General features: G+C 29.7%; 1 protein-coding gene across 7 annotated transcripts in view; it reads left to right on the plus strand.

The window, feature by feature from the left end:
- Positions 1 to 17630, plus strand: part of LOC134685375 (zinc finger E-box-binding homeobox 2-like) — a 47775-nt gene that overhangs the window by 23460 nt on the left and 6685 nt on the right. For 5 of the 7 annotated variants that reach the window (XM_063545082.1, XM_063545083.1, XM_063545084.1 and 2 more), the window contains one exon: positions 15591 to 16809. In XM_063545082.1, the coding sequence (XP_063401152.1) occupies positions 15639 to 16809 (1171 nt within the window). In that variant the 5' untranslated portion in view covers positions 15591 to 15638. Of the gene's footprint in view, positions 1 to 2958; positions 3067 to 6679; positions 6775 to 15590; positions 16810 to 17630 lie in introns of those variants that run through there. The other 2 variants (XM_063545088.1, XM_063545086.1) reach the window with 2 other exon arrangements.

Consider the following 17630-nt stretch of genomic DNA (forward strand, 5'->3'; position numbering starts at 1 on the left):
GATGCATTAATCTATCCATTCTACCTGCTCTATAATTGAAGGAAGATAACTCAGTTCAAAATATTGCTTAATTAACAGATCAATGTCCAACTTAAATGAGGTGCTCTGTTTCTGGGATACTGTTAAATAGCCAGTAACACTGAGGTTGTGAGTTGAAACCTTGCACTTGGCTTGTGTATTTACTCAAATCTTAATTGACTATGTTTACCGATTTTCCTCCAACCGACAGAGTATGGTTTTATTGCTCTGTCTGGCTTCCTTTACTAATCTAAACTTGCCTCCACAATTGAGCCAAAAGTGCTGAAAGTGGCATTTAACACCAAAATTAAATCAATCATATAAACTTTTATAAATTAAGAGTTAATTAATGGTCTAAGATCGTTGGATGGGGGTATGAAATGGGGAAAGAACAATTCGAGCAGAAAGTTTCATAAAGTTTAGAATAATGCAGAATCACCACTTAAATAATAGTAGTCCCATTCGTTTTCTGTCCCTTGGTTAAGCTACTCCTAACACAATTTATTATGGTCTATTTTATCCTATTTAAAGTTTAATTATATGACACAATTAAAATGTATGACTTGATTTAATTGGTTTATCAGAAGTAAGAAACGAAATCATAGAACAGATAATGTCAAAGCCATCTCTTTGTTTCTTAAGTAATCGTAATCACAAGTTAAAACTAGATTAACTTCAAATCTAATTGTTTTTGTCGTTACATAATTTATTAAGTGAATTACCGGTATGGTGATCAATCTTTATTTTTTGTCATGGAATCCCAAGACCGTGAGTTATAATTTTGGTTGTTTGTACAATTTGTTACTCCTCATGTTCAACTTAAGCATGACTTGATTGAATCTTTTCTTTTAATGAAAAATTATAGTAATTTAAAGGAAAAAAATATAAGAATCTGGAATTTCCAAAGTTTTTGAAATTAGAAGAGTAATAAGTCTTTACTTTTGTAATGAGTTTGTGATTAATGGTTTTAATTAAATACAGCCTACAATTAAACCTACTGGTATGTACTGCAGCAAAAAGGAAGGTCATTTATGTAACCTTGCAGTGCAGTTTTTATGGTGGTTGAAATCAAATTCAGATATTTATGTCTTATAATTGAATTAAGATTTACAAATAACGGATACAAAAATACAAGGAATAGTTTAAGAATTCATTTACTTTTAATTATACATAAAAGACTATCTAATGTTCACGTACATGGATAATAAGGTGTTTAAGATGTAGCTTTCTTGGTACGTGTACTTCAATCTTTTAAATAAGCTTTTTGTCATTTGAAGACCCTACTTTGACCTAAAACACAGTTTACTTTTACTTGTGACTTGTATGATAGTTATCTCATACCACATCTTCTTATATCAATTTGTTGGTTGTTTAGGGACTTCTATGCAAAATATTATATCAACAGTAGTTTAGTCAAATCTACATTATTTAAATTTATTCTCATTTGTCCAAAACTATAATGGACTGTTTAAAAGAATTTGCACACATAAAACTACACTAGTGCAAGCATACTACAGAATTTTTTTAAACTATTTGCGCTGAATTATTCAAATCAATTGAATTACAGAGAAATGTAGTTACGAGAAATTTGTATGCATCTTAGCAGATTCCTTGTGTTGCACATTAGAATGGATCCTTTTGATTGGACTCCCTTACAGAATTGGGCTAAATTCAATATTTAAAATCCTGCAGTTAAATAACTAAACGATTATAGTCCGTCAGAAGGGGACGATAAATGGCTGACCCGTGTTAAGAGAGAGCCATATCTCTTGCATGTTAAAGACACCCTTGTAGATTTCGAAAAAGAGTTACGCTAATGCGGCTACAAGGCAGCTCTCGCACCCACAAAGTTGAAAGTGATTAATATAAGTTGCAAAACTTGTTTCCCAATCCACTATAAATAAATATGTTTAAACTAAATAACTAAAATTAAAAAAATCATTCTTAAAATGTCTTATTCTATTCTGAAGACTTAGAATATTTTGTAAATTTGATTAAGATGTACTTTTTTTGATATGATGAAATGTTGAACTTGCAGAAACCTTTAAAAGTTTCTTTTCATAATGAATCATTGAGATTGTTGGTAAACTTTTGACTTTTAATATTAGGTTCCAACAATTAGTCACTGTTGGACTTGAGGTATACCTATAATTGTGGTCAAAATTTAATTTTCTTTTTACCCTGGAGTCTTAGATCAAAAGGTATATTTTATCTCTTTGATTTGTTTATTTTCTGTATTCACCTCCAACTGTGTATTTTCTTATAGGCGTATTTGTTAAGAAAGAGTCTACAATTAGTGATTGACATGGGTTTTGTGACTTCTTCATTTTAGATAGCATATTTTGGCTAGGTAAATAACCCATCACTGAGTTTCGCATCAATTTAAATTAATCGAAATTTCATTCACAGCATTATTTGATAAGGTCTAAAAAAGGTTAAATGCTAACTTAGTACATTCAATGTTTGGTTCAATAATGATTACAATGGACGAAGGTTGGATGACCAGTGTCACGCTATTGTTGTGTGAGTACACCAGGGGAGGTAATAAGATCTGACCTAGCCCTAGACAGTAGTAGTAAAGTCATCAGCATCTATCAATCTATTATGAAGCTACGATTATGTAACATGGGGGGAAGTTTTGCGTCTTATTCTCTACCTGTGGTCAAGCAGAGGTTACGGTCATCGCTGTGGCAAAAGGTCATGTCGCAATAGGTCCAAAAGAAATTAAAAGTCAAAAATGACACCGACAGATGTTAAATCATGTATATTTATTTCAATATCAATAGACGGATTACGGGAGTTGGAAAATCAAAAACGTTCAAGCAATTGTTGTAATCTCCGCTATTGTTAGGTGGTTACACTTGAGTAAAGCGGGTTTATTGAATGAATGAAATGTGTACAAATTTAGCTATAATAGAGAAGTTTTTAACAGTTATTTATGTGTAAATAAAATTTTAACTTTAACAGATTTAGTCATACATGAAAAACGAGCATGCTTTGTAAGATTTAAACATCAAGTTTTACATACATAGAGATATACTCAATCAGGTAAGTGGTCTTTATTTTATAAAAGTTTTGATGTTTAAATATGCCGATGATGTGGAAATGTATTTTAAGTATTGCATGATAGGAAATTATCTGACATCCATACTGTTTTATCTTTATGTAAGTTATTACAATATGTTATATAATGATAATAGAATCCTTGTAACAATCTTTTATTATTGTGAGACATTGAACAAAAAGAAGTTATAAGTTAGATGGTCATTAAAATTTCTAAATTTCTGTGCTAATTTCAAAGGCCATTAAATTACTTTTACATTTTTGAATGAAGTAAAAACAGCTATTTGTATGTTTTGAAATTTTAAATGTGTAACCTTAAAGCCCTGTTTTTTTAACTTTTACAATTATATATATATATATATATATGTCATGTGATTAGTGAAAAGGCTCAATTTTACCTTAAAAAGATTTACTAAATAAGGGCAAAAAGTAAACATTACTGTTTTAAGCAATTTCTACCATACTGTATTTATGATAATAACAAACTACGATTTTACCAACACATAGTTCAAGATTGTTTAAAGTTTATTTCAATATACATGAACCAAAAAAGGATATATTCTTGAACTTAAAAGCCAATATGATTGTAAATTCTATGACATAATAATAATCAACTGTTGAAGTTTAGATTACATTTAACATTTTCATACATTTATAATACTGTAACTGTCCATTCAAGTTTAATGCTGTTTTTTCTGAACTATTGAAATGTTTTTAATTTGGAAATACATAAAGAAAAAGCGGTACTGGTAGATTGTCAAACCATCTTTTGCACTCAAACAGGGAAATATTTTTTGGATTATATCCTGTTCCAAAAAATCATAAAGAATGAATGAAATTTTTAATATTTATTTTTAATGTTCAAAATAATGAGCTTTATTGTTACAAATGCAGTTACACTTTGATTTTGTAGTACTATGTTTCTATTTTCATGATATGAACTGTTTAAATACACGCGTGTTCACCTTACATAAGTATTGTCATTTAAACACTTGAGATATTAACATTTTTGTTCAATTTCAATGTCAGTCACTTTGTCAATGAATAATTGGTAGCATTGAAACAAACTTGCTTTTTACCTCCATTATTGTAAAAGTTTGTTTCAATACTACCTTTATTGTAAAAGCCTGTTTACTTCTGAGGACTCCGTTAAATAAAGAAAAAGTTCATGGTTAAATCTATATAGTTGGAATAAAATAAATTCCTGAGTTTAAAATATGCTGGCACTTAAATTGAATCTTCTTAAAGCTAGTTTATTTAATATCCTTAAAAGTTGGACCATCTTACTTGCTGTCAAGAACTATAATAAGTTCCTTAAGTTAACAGTGACATACAAGTATAGGTCACTCTATGGCCTTCAACAATGAGCATTACTCAATTACTACATAGATATTTATAAAAGGCCACAAAATGAAAAATGTAAAAAAATTCCATGAGAAAACTAACTACTTGATTTATGTCAAAGACTTAAAATATACGTCCCTGATTTATGTATAAAAAAATGATAAAAAACAAATAATCATCATTTGTCCAACTTCAATCTTGCAGACAGCAACAAAACATACTGTTACTAGATTGATTGATTGATTGTTAATTGCTTAACGTTCAGTGGCAAATATCCCATGTATGTTCAGGACGACTTTTATTAGCGAATTGGGTTTTGCTAACCGCTCTTTGATTGTTTCTATATAATTGATTGATAACATTTATAGACTTAAGGACTTAACACATTTTATAGGCCAAATTGGTCTATTGTTAAATTTTGTAACTTATCCTCCAAATGTCTATATTTATTTTTGTCATTGGGTTGCTGTTTCATTGACATTATACCCCACATCTTCTTTTATTTATATAAACATGGTACCTAATTACTTTTAAAAAAAGATTTGATCAGCTTGTAGATTTTAGATAAACTGAAATGGTCCTGGTCCAACTAAGGATTTTTCATTCAATTATGACTTCACACTGAAAGACTGTCAAAAAGCCAAATAAAGTCATTTATCTTTTATGTGATATTTAAAACCTATTAGAAACTACAACTTCTATTTTCTTTATTTTCTTACTAAAATGGAACTGTAATTTGTCAAATTGATGCCGATAGCAATCTGGTTAACGCCTATCTACCACAGCTCCGTTATCGCAGAGCCTAATTATTTGATCAAATACATATTTTCAAAAGTATAAATAAGTAATTGATTTTTGTTTAAAATAATAGAGTTTAATCTGTTCTAATGGAATATTTGCGTCATACGCCTTATTCTAGATAATTGATTGTATGATAACTATGTAAATATGTATGTCCCTGTATTTTATTGTTTCTGATATTAAAAAAGTTAACATGATGTATTTTACTTCCACTTTTCAAACACAAAGGCATATTTATCATCATTATTTTCATTAAGAATATAACAATAGATAGGCGTAATCAAGTTACAATACAAGAATAAACTGATCAATAACGATTTATTACGCTTAAATTCACACATCTGCTCATGGTTTTAATCAGTTTCTTTTCATTCACAATACCCATCGTCTTTTTCTTGTCTTTTATTGTTTTTGTAAACAATTTTAGTGATGTTGGTGTAGTATCTGGAAACCCCCTTGTTCCGCGGCCAATAATCTGTTAAGTGATTACTTCTCTTATGTCAGAAACTCATTTTCCAATTTATAAAAGACGTGAAAAGTTGTACCATGCTTAATATGCATTGAAATGAACTAAACTATCAAATTAAATTTGTGAAATATTTATTGGTTTACTGAAAGATGTGTTTTAGTGCCAATGTTTATTGTCATAGTAACCATGATGGCTACATAAATGGATGTGTCAACTTTTATTATTAAAATCAAGCTCCGCAGCTCCATCTCTTTTGTACCGTAATTTTACTACGAAAATAATATACGTAGTTATTGTCCTATACTACTTCAGGAAGAAATTAAATATTCTACTGGTCTTTGTTCAACAGTGAATAGAGTAATCGTAATTGCATGGCGGTGCCTGCCATTTGCTGATAAAAATTGAAAATATTGATCAATGTATATAAATATATGTTGTAAAAAAGAATACAATGTAATAAGATTATTTCATAGTCAAAGAAATGAGTCACATGGCATTAACATGATTTCAAACGATGATAATCAGCCAACAAGATCGGCAGGTGTTCTCAAATATAAATCAATTCTAGTAAAGCTCTTCAATTTCTATTGTAAGGACGAAATTGATCACAACAATTCTAACAAATCACAACTAGACAAAAACCAATTTTACATAGACACTTCTTAATATGGAGCCCAGTACGTAGGGATGAGTTTAAGGATTATGGGTTATTGTCTCCCGAGTTTTGTAAGCAATAGATATCATGGTATAACTTCAGTCAACTGTCAATTAATTAAATGTAAAGTACCCAGGCACCTGCCCCGTTCAAAAACGATTAATAGTATGTAAATGAACGGAAAGACGGGAGAACTGATGTAAGAAAAGCACTCGTCACTATGGTAGCAAAGTGTATCTTTATCTTGGTCACGCGTCTCTTGTCAATAGTCAACAATAGAATTGATATATACACATTTTCATATCTAGTAATTTATGAGTAATATTAACGTTTATAGTTGACAATAAAGTTTTATCGAATCAGTTCTATGTCCTGGGTTGTCTTGGGAAGTTAACAGCTGAATTATATCTGCATCTTTTACCATGTAAGTCCATTTATATACTTAATCAATATAGACAAAAGATATTCTTACCGATTGTGTTTAGATATTTATCTGTGGTTACATTGATTTAACATTTTAACAAATCTCTAAAAAAAAAAAGAGTTATTTGTAGAAAAATTGATTATCTTATCAAATAAGTAAATATTGAACAAGAAGATAATTATAGGTATTAACTTTAATGTTAAAAGGTCTTGTGAATCGGACCACATTTATAAATGTTAATGGCACTGCTATTTTTACTCTGATTGGGATATAAGTAACTTTTTTTTAAATCTGAAAGTTCAAATCTTTAATAAACTTTTAATATTAAAACTTCATGTAAACAATAAGTCATTACTTTTAAAAAAAGAGATGACTGATATACGACTTATTTCAAATTAGACAAATTATCCACCAGAGACCAAATGTTGTTGATGCCAATGCAACTTTAAGACACTTTCCCAACGCACAGTTACAAATTATAATGGTCCTTCTTAAGTTTTCCTGATTCCTTCATAAGGGACAAAGGAGAAATTTTTATAATCTAAAAGCTCTAAATGAAGCTTATGATTTCTAGTACAGTTTTTGATGAACTTGTGCAATCAAATATATTATCAGGAGCATGCACATTGTTTTTGAATTTTGTATTGTTTGATAACTGTCTTTACTGATGTATACCTTTTAACTTAAATACGATATTTCAAAACTGGCAAATTAAAGATAACAATTTTTATTTTTGTTTGGGGTTTTAAATTTTTGCTGTTAATGATGGCCTCATACCTGAAATTGGTGCATTATAACGTATGTTTGATTTTATTATACTGAGAATTCATTTATTTTGGTGGGTACCAATTCTCTTGGATTCAGCAAAATATATATTCTAGTGGATAGTTGAATTTGTGAACTTCAAAAGTTCTGCATTCAAGTCTACAGGAAATTTTTGTTTCATTGGAATTCAACACCTAAATCTGCACAATCAGGTCGCCACTTATTCAGTCGCCACTTATTCTGTGGCAACTTATTTGGTCGCCACTCATTCGGATGCCCCAGACTGGTAAACTTTAGTTTTGACAGGTGAAGTGTTTGATGCAACTAAGTTAGGCATAGGGTTTCACTTTTGCTTTTCCTTAACTAATTATTTGATTGACAAGAAATATTTCATTAATTCACTAGAATACAGAAATTGGTATGGGTATATAATATACAAAGTAGCTGGTTGAAAGAACAACTATTTTGATATAGTTTACGTAATGGCTTGATTTTAGGAATAACATAGAATTTTAACCCATGGACAACCCAGAATAGCTGTAAACTTACTTTTTTCTTCAACATTACAAGGCCAGTGGTAACTCTAAATGGCCATTTTAAATTAAATGCAGCAACTGACATATCATACATGTATTGCCTATAGAAGATGTTTATTTCCATTACAGCTAATTTCCAAAAGCTTGTAGAGTAAAACTTTGGTTTGCTTGCTTGCTATGTTTGTATAATTGTTTTTTCAAGCTAATTAAGATTGACATCTCCAAACAATATATATGACATAATTAAACCTGTATATATCATATTTAAATGTAAGTGGACATTATCCCAATATAATTGTACAGTATAAAAACAAAGCAAGCAAGCTAACCAAAGTCTTCCTCTACATGCATTAAAAAAATAGCTGTAAATGGGCTCACAAGGAGCATTTATGTACAATATAAGACAATAACCAAAAAGATACAACAATAGTTGTCTATAAATGTTGAAGACTTTGTGTTGACCTCTGCAATGTTGTATATTGCAGAGTTGCTGTCAGACATATATATTATACTTTACCATTATCTTTATTTTATTTATACATACATACTTTGTAATGGTGATTTTATTGGTACTGTCTTCTGTCTAATTTTAGTTGTATTTATGCATTGAAAATTTGTGCAATGAAGAATATTTGTAGACTAAAGTAGAATATTTGTTATGGGTGATATTTGGTTTTATTTGTGTTTTTATGCCCTATGTATGGGCATTATGTTTTCTGGTATGTTTGTCAGTCTGTCTGTCTGTTCATTAGTCCGTTATTCCGTTTATCTGTTCGTCCCGGTTCAGGTTAAAGTTTTTGGTCGAGGTAGTTTTTAATGAAGTTGAAGTCCAATCAACCTGAATCTTAGTAAACATGTTCCCTATGATATGATCTGTCTAATTTTAATGCCAAATTCGAGATTTTATTCCATTTTCATGATCCATTGAACATAGAAAATGATAGTGCGGAAGGGACATCCGTGTACTTGGGACACATTCTTGTTATTTCTACTTTTGTTTTGCTTTGGTTTTTGTGAATGAAAAATGTGTTACTATTTACTATTTGGAGAAACTTAATTAGACCTGCTGAATGCAGTTCACTTTTGCCATTTTGCTAAAAGTACAAATTTGGTATTTGAAATGAAAAACTACCATATAACGTGTTAAAGTCATTAATTTACCACTCAATTGTAAGCCACTATTTTTGATTTAATAGATAATTTTAGAAATTCAATTGAGCAAATCCCTTGGTGATTCTTTAGTCAGATTGATTCTCAATTTTTTTCTGTTATTTGATAAAAATCATTTTACTATTTAAAGATTGGTATCCCTTCATGTGGCATTTGCTTTCAGTTATCAATACCTTAATAGTAATTCTTTATAATCACAGACAACTTTATCCCTGGGGCAGCCACATCAATGATGATGGCTTAATAAAGTCATTATCCTAGACAGCTACCTGTTAAAGTATATATTACCTATTGAGTCAGGTAGATATTGATGAAATATCAGTTAAGTAGCGTCCCAGAGAATAGTTAGGATTCATATCAGTAGCAATTAATGGCAGACTAATATCATATCTCCAATCCAAACCACAGAATAGATTCAAATATATAGATATAAAAGCCGTATTTACTTAATGTTAGATCTGAAACCGTCACAAAGTCAGTGGAAATCAATGAAGGTATGATATTAAAAGCCATTATCAGAACCGCAGACAGATTTCAAATACTTTTATATCAAAGCAATACCTATTAAAAAGTAGGCCAGAAAAATGGACCATTTGACTTATTTCAATGATGGCTTTCTTATTATTGAGACCCTTTGAAACCACAGATGTATCTCTTTAATGTATATCTTAACTACATTTAAAATTAAAGTGTTGTCCAAATACTACTGACTAAGTAGCCGTCCAGAAGAGGAGGCACACTTCAATACTAGTCATTAATGGTTTAATAAAGCCATTATTAAAACCTCGTAAATCTTTTTATAAAGGTATATGTTTCATTTGGTAAAGGTTACAATAGGTATTACAGAAATGTTTAAGTAGCGTCCTACAGACCAGGTCACGAACCATCTTCCCGCTGCCGGAGTGACGAGTTTGATGATGGCATAATAAAGTGTTTATCAGGAAAACAAATAAATCTACCTGTTGGTTTACCTGTATTTAGTCTGTAAAGGTGTATATTGAGGTAGATATTGACATATAAACGTTATTTTAGAGAGAAGAAGGCAGATGTCTTTGTTTGTCTATAGGACCAATAAATCTATCCCGTTAATGCAGGTGGGATGGTAACGTCTTACCTCACTAGTCTTAGAAGTTTATCTATGTTCATTGGTAAACCATTAAAAGGTTGACATCTGCCTTAGTTTTATAACATATGGCATATCCTTTGTGTGATTCCCCATCCATCTTTATACCTAATATATATGTACATAGTACGGGCTTTTGTTTCCAAGATACTGCGGAAACAAATAGAAATTTGATAGGCTGCAATGTTTGCGTACTTTACTCATAATTATTTAGCTAAAAGTAAGAAATAATTGATTTTAAGCCATTTTTTGTATCGATTGGGCTATCTATATTTTGATGTAGGTTTTATATTTCACATAGATTGAAAAATGGATATCTTAATTGATGTTTTTATAGAAGATGAATAATTGGACAAGTCTTTGAAAATAATCTCTAACATTTTATATGGTGCTAGGACAAAGTATTTATAGGTTTTGAGATTGGATAAACTTTGGAATGGTTTTATGTTGTATATATAGATGTAGGACAAAGAAAAGATTTATAATGCCAGTATTTATTTGTATTGATCTTTTGCTTGTTGATGCAACATTAAACAGTATTTTCTTAAAACGTAATTAAGTTTTAGTTTATTGTGAATTTTTTTTGTGATATGGGTATTTTAATTAACATTGATTCTTTTCAGTGTGAACTTATGACATTAATGAATTTAACTGAAATGATAGGAATTTTTCACAACCTTTAATTACTTCGTTGTATATAAAAAAGAAGAAGTGATATGATTGCCAATGTGACAACTATCCACATAAAACCAAAATGACACAGACATTAACAACTATAGGTCACCATACGGCCTTCTACCGCATAGTCAGCTATAAAAGGCTCTGATAGGACAATGTAAAACAGTTCAAACGAAAAAACTAACAGCCTTATTTATACTAAAAAAAATGAAAAAAAATGCGATCTTAATTACATACTCTTTCTATGAAATAAATTCATTTTGTCAAATTCAAAAACAAATGCTATGATTTATTGTTTATCCATAAGTTTTATGTTTTTTGCAGAAGTCCTAGGTTCCCAACCTTGCCATAATTTTCCCATTTTTATGCTTAAATACATTGCTAAAGTACATTGAGGTCTACTGCATATAAAAAATTCAGCAGGTATTGCTAGTAATATAATCACTATTTCTATAGCTGTATTGTCACAATTTAATTAATAAAATTGCTTCTAAATACGACAAAAAAGTTATAATCAAAATCCATACAACATCATTTTCAACAGTTTATATGGAATTGTATAGATTGCTGATTAAATTTGTATATAAAATATACCCTAGTGAATTATAGGTTCTCATTCGTGGAAAATTAAATGTATTTTATGCAATAAAAGCTATCAAAATTTTACATATCCAATGTTTAGATATAGTATGCTAAATAAAATATCCATGGTGATTACGATAATAAAAATTAATGATCGTTACATCTTGTTTATTCAGTTCAAGCTTAATTTTTGGCATGAAATATCTATCATATTTGCCAGTGGTAAGATAATGTCTTATAAATGTGTAATTTATCTCAGTTGCTTTATTTGCATTCTCCTCTAGTTAAAACAGGATATTTATTGGTGCGAAAATATATTAAAATAATTGATTTTTAATATCGAGATGAAAATTGAATTCTGTGAAGCTGAAACTAACGAGAACTATATTGTTTTATATAGACACATAATTGATAATGATAGGTTGAAAATTGAATGACACTGAATGGGTTATATTGTGATTGGTAGATCTTTAAGGGTACAATTGTTTCAGGACTTATTACTTCTGTACTGTATCATAGTTTGAAACTCATTAGCGATAACTATTTATGAGGAAACTTTAAGGTAAGATGATATCAGTAAAATAATAATAAAATTTTGAAAAAGTTTATAAGATATATAATTCTAAAGTTTTAACTGTATATTTATTAACAATAATTGGTAATTAGATCTTTATTATAACTTAAAAGACGATATTAGTTTAAACAATTTAAATTTTTGAAATTGATTGACATTTGTACGAATGTAATTTAAACTTAATTTTCAATTTAAAGATATTTACTTCTCACAGTTTTATTTTGTAATCACTCTGTATTTTACGGAGACAATGCAATAAAAAAATTGCAAGTCAATTTTCAAATTATTTTTAGGAACAATTCATCCTTTCATTTTCATATCGAGGGGGAAAAAAGACATCCTTTCCTGGTTTTAGTGTCTTCTTGCATTTCAAAACTAGAGTCCTTTTAAGTCTTATATGTCTCGATTCTTAATCGACAGTCATGTTTAGATTGCAAAAATTTTCACTCTTGTTAATCAAGGTTTTCTCCACCAGTAAAATTAACTGGTTGCCATGATTCAACCAAGATCGCTGAAAGAGGCGTTAAACACTAAAAAATAAATATCTGAAAACTGATGTCACATTGAAAATACCTGTTTAACTCTGCTTAAAATTTGAATTTGAATTGATAACATATTCAAACCAATGTTTACACCAATACAACCATGGCATATTATTATGTTTTTAACATAAAAATATTTCTTGAAATAAAATTGGACCTTAAACAGATTTTATTTTTAGTTTTCAGATGGTCAAAGAGAGATAACTCCTATTTGACTAATAATTTTGTTATTGTAGTATTTGTAGATATATATCATCCTACTCAAAACATATTCATATCAAAACAAATTAAAACTTTCTTTCAAGCAATTATACCACACAAATATAGAAGTATTGCTTTTGTAATTGGAAAAGCAATTCATTGGCATTTAAGTTTAAAGTTTTGACACCTATCGGATCTTCTTACAATCGTAAAACAACTGATTGATACTTAATTAGAAATAACACCATTTTCCCTCATTGGAAACCATTTTAAAACGATATTGAAATTTTAGATGTAATTGATTTCTGAGATGATATATACTTCATGTACGTAGGGTTTAATTTGTTTTATGCAAATGAGATGTAATTATCTTCAGATTTGGTTATATTTCTATTTTATCACCGCTCCATTCTCAGGTTAGATTTATAGAATGATATTGAATAATCAATAGCCTGTAATATCTATTGACATATATGCTTCTATATTGAATTAAGTTTTCCTAGAACAGCAACAAAACAAGAATGAAAAGATGACATTTGCGTAATTCTCTTATTAAGTTCAGATAAAGATGAGCGATGTTTTCTTTGTGTGTAAAAATTTTAGCTGCAGGACTTCTTTTTTTTTAAACGTTGTAAGTTTTGTTAACAGGTTTAATGATTTCTTGTAATTTTCTTGTAAAGGAGTTTTATCCAATGTAGGTAGGAGGTTGGAAGCAGTAAACTTTAAATTGGTGGTAATTAAGTTCGTTTTTACTGAGTTTTAATGTGTTCTAAAACAAAAACATATAGGGATTTTATTGTTCATGGAACATTTGATAAAACTTTGTAAAGACATGGTGTGCTTTCGTGTGCTCTTTAACAAGTTCTCCAAAGATGTTGATGTCTTTGACGACATGCATATAAAGGATGTATTGCATATGATTGGAAAGACATTGAGAAAAGCTGTTTGATGTTATTTGAACCAAGTCTTATTAATTATAACCCATAGCTGTCAATTCTAAAGTGATATTTTTTATTGGATAATGAAATTCAATGTTATAAAGGAGAAAATGTCAAATTGATGATTTAAATCTTATCAGGGATTTTCGATATAAATTGTGATTTTTGTCACTGATTTAATTGTAAGAGTAATATGGTAATGAAAAGTGCGAAGGAGGCTTTTTTTTTTTGAAATCTGGGAAATCTTATGACATACTTTTAGTTGCTTGAATTATGATTATTTAAAACAAAGCTTGGTATTGATTAATGAGATGTATTTGAAAGTGAAATTTTAAAAGTCATTATAATTATCGGGTTTTGAAGAACGACCGGTACAGAAGGAAGAAAAGGAAATTAATCTTGCTTGTTTTATTTTACATTTTGAGTTTGAAAGTTTAAAGAATGAGGACTTTAACCTGTTGTTCCAAAATTATAAGTGTCAATTATATCAAAAAGGAAAATGTTTCTGAAAGTGAAATCACTTTATCAAAAAAAACTTTCATAAGGATACAGCATACTTAAACATGATTGCAGTTTAATACTAGATTTATAGGCTATTTGCAAACATCTTATGAAATGAAGAGCTCCGTAACATGCTTAACATCTGACTAAGTTTTTCTAATCATTCCATAAATGGTAAAAATAATTCCAACAGTGATAGATTTAAATTTACCTATGGATGAATCATAATTAGTTTTGTCTATGGAATGAGGTGGCAGTCTGGTAGCCAGGCATTGCTCATTCTCTAGATGATATCATCTCTACCTTCCAATAATTTACTAAAATATGTCCATAAACAATAATAGTATTGATTGTAACATTAATTTCACACAAAACTGGATATCAAAATATAAAAAGACATTTTAGAAAATTGTTATTCAAGCAGCTTTAGTGATTGACTGGTGCCGCTTAAAAAAATTGATTGGTGCTTTGTTTCTTTTAACAACACTTATTCAAGAGTATACCATATATTCAAGGTTAAATAGTTTAGTTGTTAAAGAGTGTACATGCAGGAAATAGAAATTAACTTATTCTGTATATATGGTATGGAAATAGGACATTGATATTAGTTCGTTGACTGTTATTAGATTTCAGTGTGTAAATATGAAATTGAAACTTTTGGTATATTCTGACAGTGACAAAAGTAATGTTTCCTTATATGTATTATATATATATATCGTGTGCGTCTTAGGAAATTAGATAGCTGATTTATATGTTGCACTTGAAAAGTAGAATATAAGGTAGATTGATTTATTTGTTTATGAGTCTTTTGCATGAAATGTTAAAGACTATTTTGAGATGCATTTGGCTTCTTTTGTAACAATTAGTGATTTGAAATATTGTACATGTAAGCAGAATTATCAAATCATCATTGAATGATGATGACTTTAAAATAGATGAAATGTCATAGTGCTGGTACAAAGAGACTTGTTATCATTTTAATCATATGAAAAAGTTATAGGCATTCAAATGAATTTTCCGTACTATTTAAAAAAGAAAATTTCCTTTTATACAAAAAGAAATTACTACGTGATGATGCAGCTACTATTAATAATCATTGAGAGAATTATTTTGTTGCAGATTTTTTGTTATCCAGTATATTTGTTGAATGCGTCTATTTAAAATGATTAACACCCTTAAAAACAATAAGTTTCTTTCTATTTTCAGGTCAATGTGCCTAGATGAAACAACCCACAACTGACATGCCATTGTATAATGGAATGTGAGACACTATCATATGCAACAAAGAATTTAGCACCAAGCCCTCCACCAGAACAAGAATTTTCTTCAAAGATGGTTGTAGATCTTCAGTCACACATGGGTGTTATGGCTGAAACAACTATAACATCATCACAGCAGTTTAAAATGATGGATTCTGAATCTAACGATGTGTCAGAACAAAATTACAAACTAATGCCTCCAGAAAATATCATGACACCAAGTCCAGATAACCCACCAAATATAGAATTCTCTGAAGTGCCAAAAGATGATATGTATAATGAGAGAAACTCAAATTCAAGCCCGCCAAATTTAAGTCCAGAAGAAGGGATGGATTCCGATCCAATGGAACAAGACTGTAGTTCTACAGAATCTCAGATTGGCACTCCTGATAAAAATAAATCACGGAGAAAACAGACTCTAGAGGACATTGTGAGACGTATGAAAGAGGTGGAGAACGAGAATGGATACTACAGTGGTGAAAGTGAGGAGGATGAGGAGGATAGAATGCCAAATGGTTTGATGATTGACATGAAAAATGGTTGTGAAAACAAAATGGAAGATGAGGTCGATGGAGACGTGTGCCAAAATTTAATGAAACGATTTAATCAGGATGAGCGAATAATGAATGGACTTCGAGAAGGAATCAAAAGACCAGAACAATTCTCTGAACTAAATGGCAACCATAGATCTCCTGCAAATAGTGAAGATCAAGAAAACAGAAATATTTTTGAGCATCATGAAAAAGAGTTAGCCGCCAAAATTGCTGAAATGGCTAACAATGCAAAATCTGCTGATTTTACAACTCCACCTAAATTAAATGGTAATTGGCTACATGGTGCATTCAGTGGTCTTCCTATGTTCCCATTCCCACCAGGGCCTCTTGATCCTCATCTCAACCCAAATTTTCTACCATTTATGGATAAAAATAAATTTTCATCGCCTCAAGAACTTGCTGAAAAAGATTACCTAAAATGTCAGTATTGTGAACGGACTTTTCGACGCCAGAAGAATTTGGAAAATCACATTGACAACACACATCAAGGAAAAGGGCCTGTCAGACGAAAGACGGAAAATGCAAATGGTGACATGTACTTCAAATGTACACATTGTCCATATACAACTAAGCATCAGAGTAACTTATATGTGCATCTTCGTATACATACAGGTAAGACATTTTATTTATTTCAACTTTTAAATTATAGTCAGAAATTAAAGGAAACATGGTTACATGTAAATGACTCAACAATCAAACAAATCAAGAATTTTAGAGGTAAAAATATTCTTTTTAACCAAACAACATCATGAGTTTAAATTCTGTATTGTCCTGAACATGCATGAAATATTTGCCACTGGATGTTAAGCAACCATCATTTAAAAGATCAATTAAATTCTGTCTAAAACAAAATAAGGCATCTAGAGGTAAAAGCTGGTTTCAACAAAACAAGACATCCAGAAAAACATTAAAAAAAACATTTAGAGGTTTAAACTCTACAGAACAAAACAATATATATTTAGGGGTTAGAATTATGTCTTCAACAAAATAATATATCTAGAGGTTAAAATAGTTTCTCTAATTATCGCTTGATAGAGACTTGAACAATCATCAAATCATTTACGGTACTCATTTGGGTAGATAAGTTTAACAATATCAGATGACAGGTATAATATATGACGTAAGAATATACAGAAGGAAGTTTTTGAAACCTACAGAAAAAAAAGTTTTTGGTTTATAAGGAAATATATATATACATATATAACATATATATCATGCACTAAGTTTAAATGGCATGAATTAGAACAGTAAATATTGCTGACTGATGTCTTAAGCAAAGGGAAGTAACTCCAGCAGAACAAAGAAATCATCCATGTCATCTATATGAAGGAAATAACCTTTGCTACTGATCAATTAAATAAAATTATAGCCTATGTGTTAGATGCAACTAAAATCTCATAATATGTTAGAAATTCTTTGTCCATGTCTATCTA

Source organism: Mytilus trossulus, chromosome 9, assembly GCF_036588685.1.
Source record: "Mytilus trossulus isolate FHL-02 chromosome 9, PNRI_Mtr1.1.1.hap1, whole genome shotgun sequence".
Classification (NCBI taxonomy): domain Eukaryota; kingdom Metazoa; phylum Mollusca; class Bivalvia; order Mytilida; family Mytilidae; genus Mytilus; species Mytilus trossulus.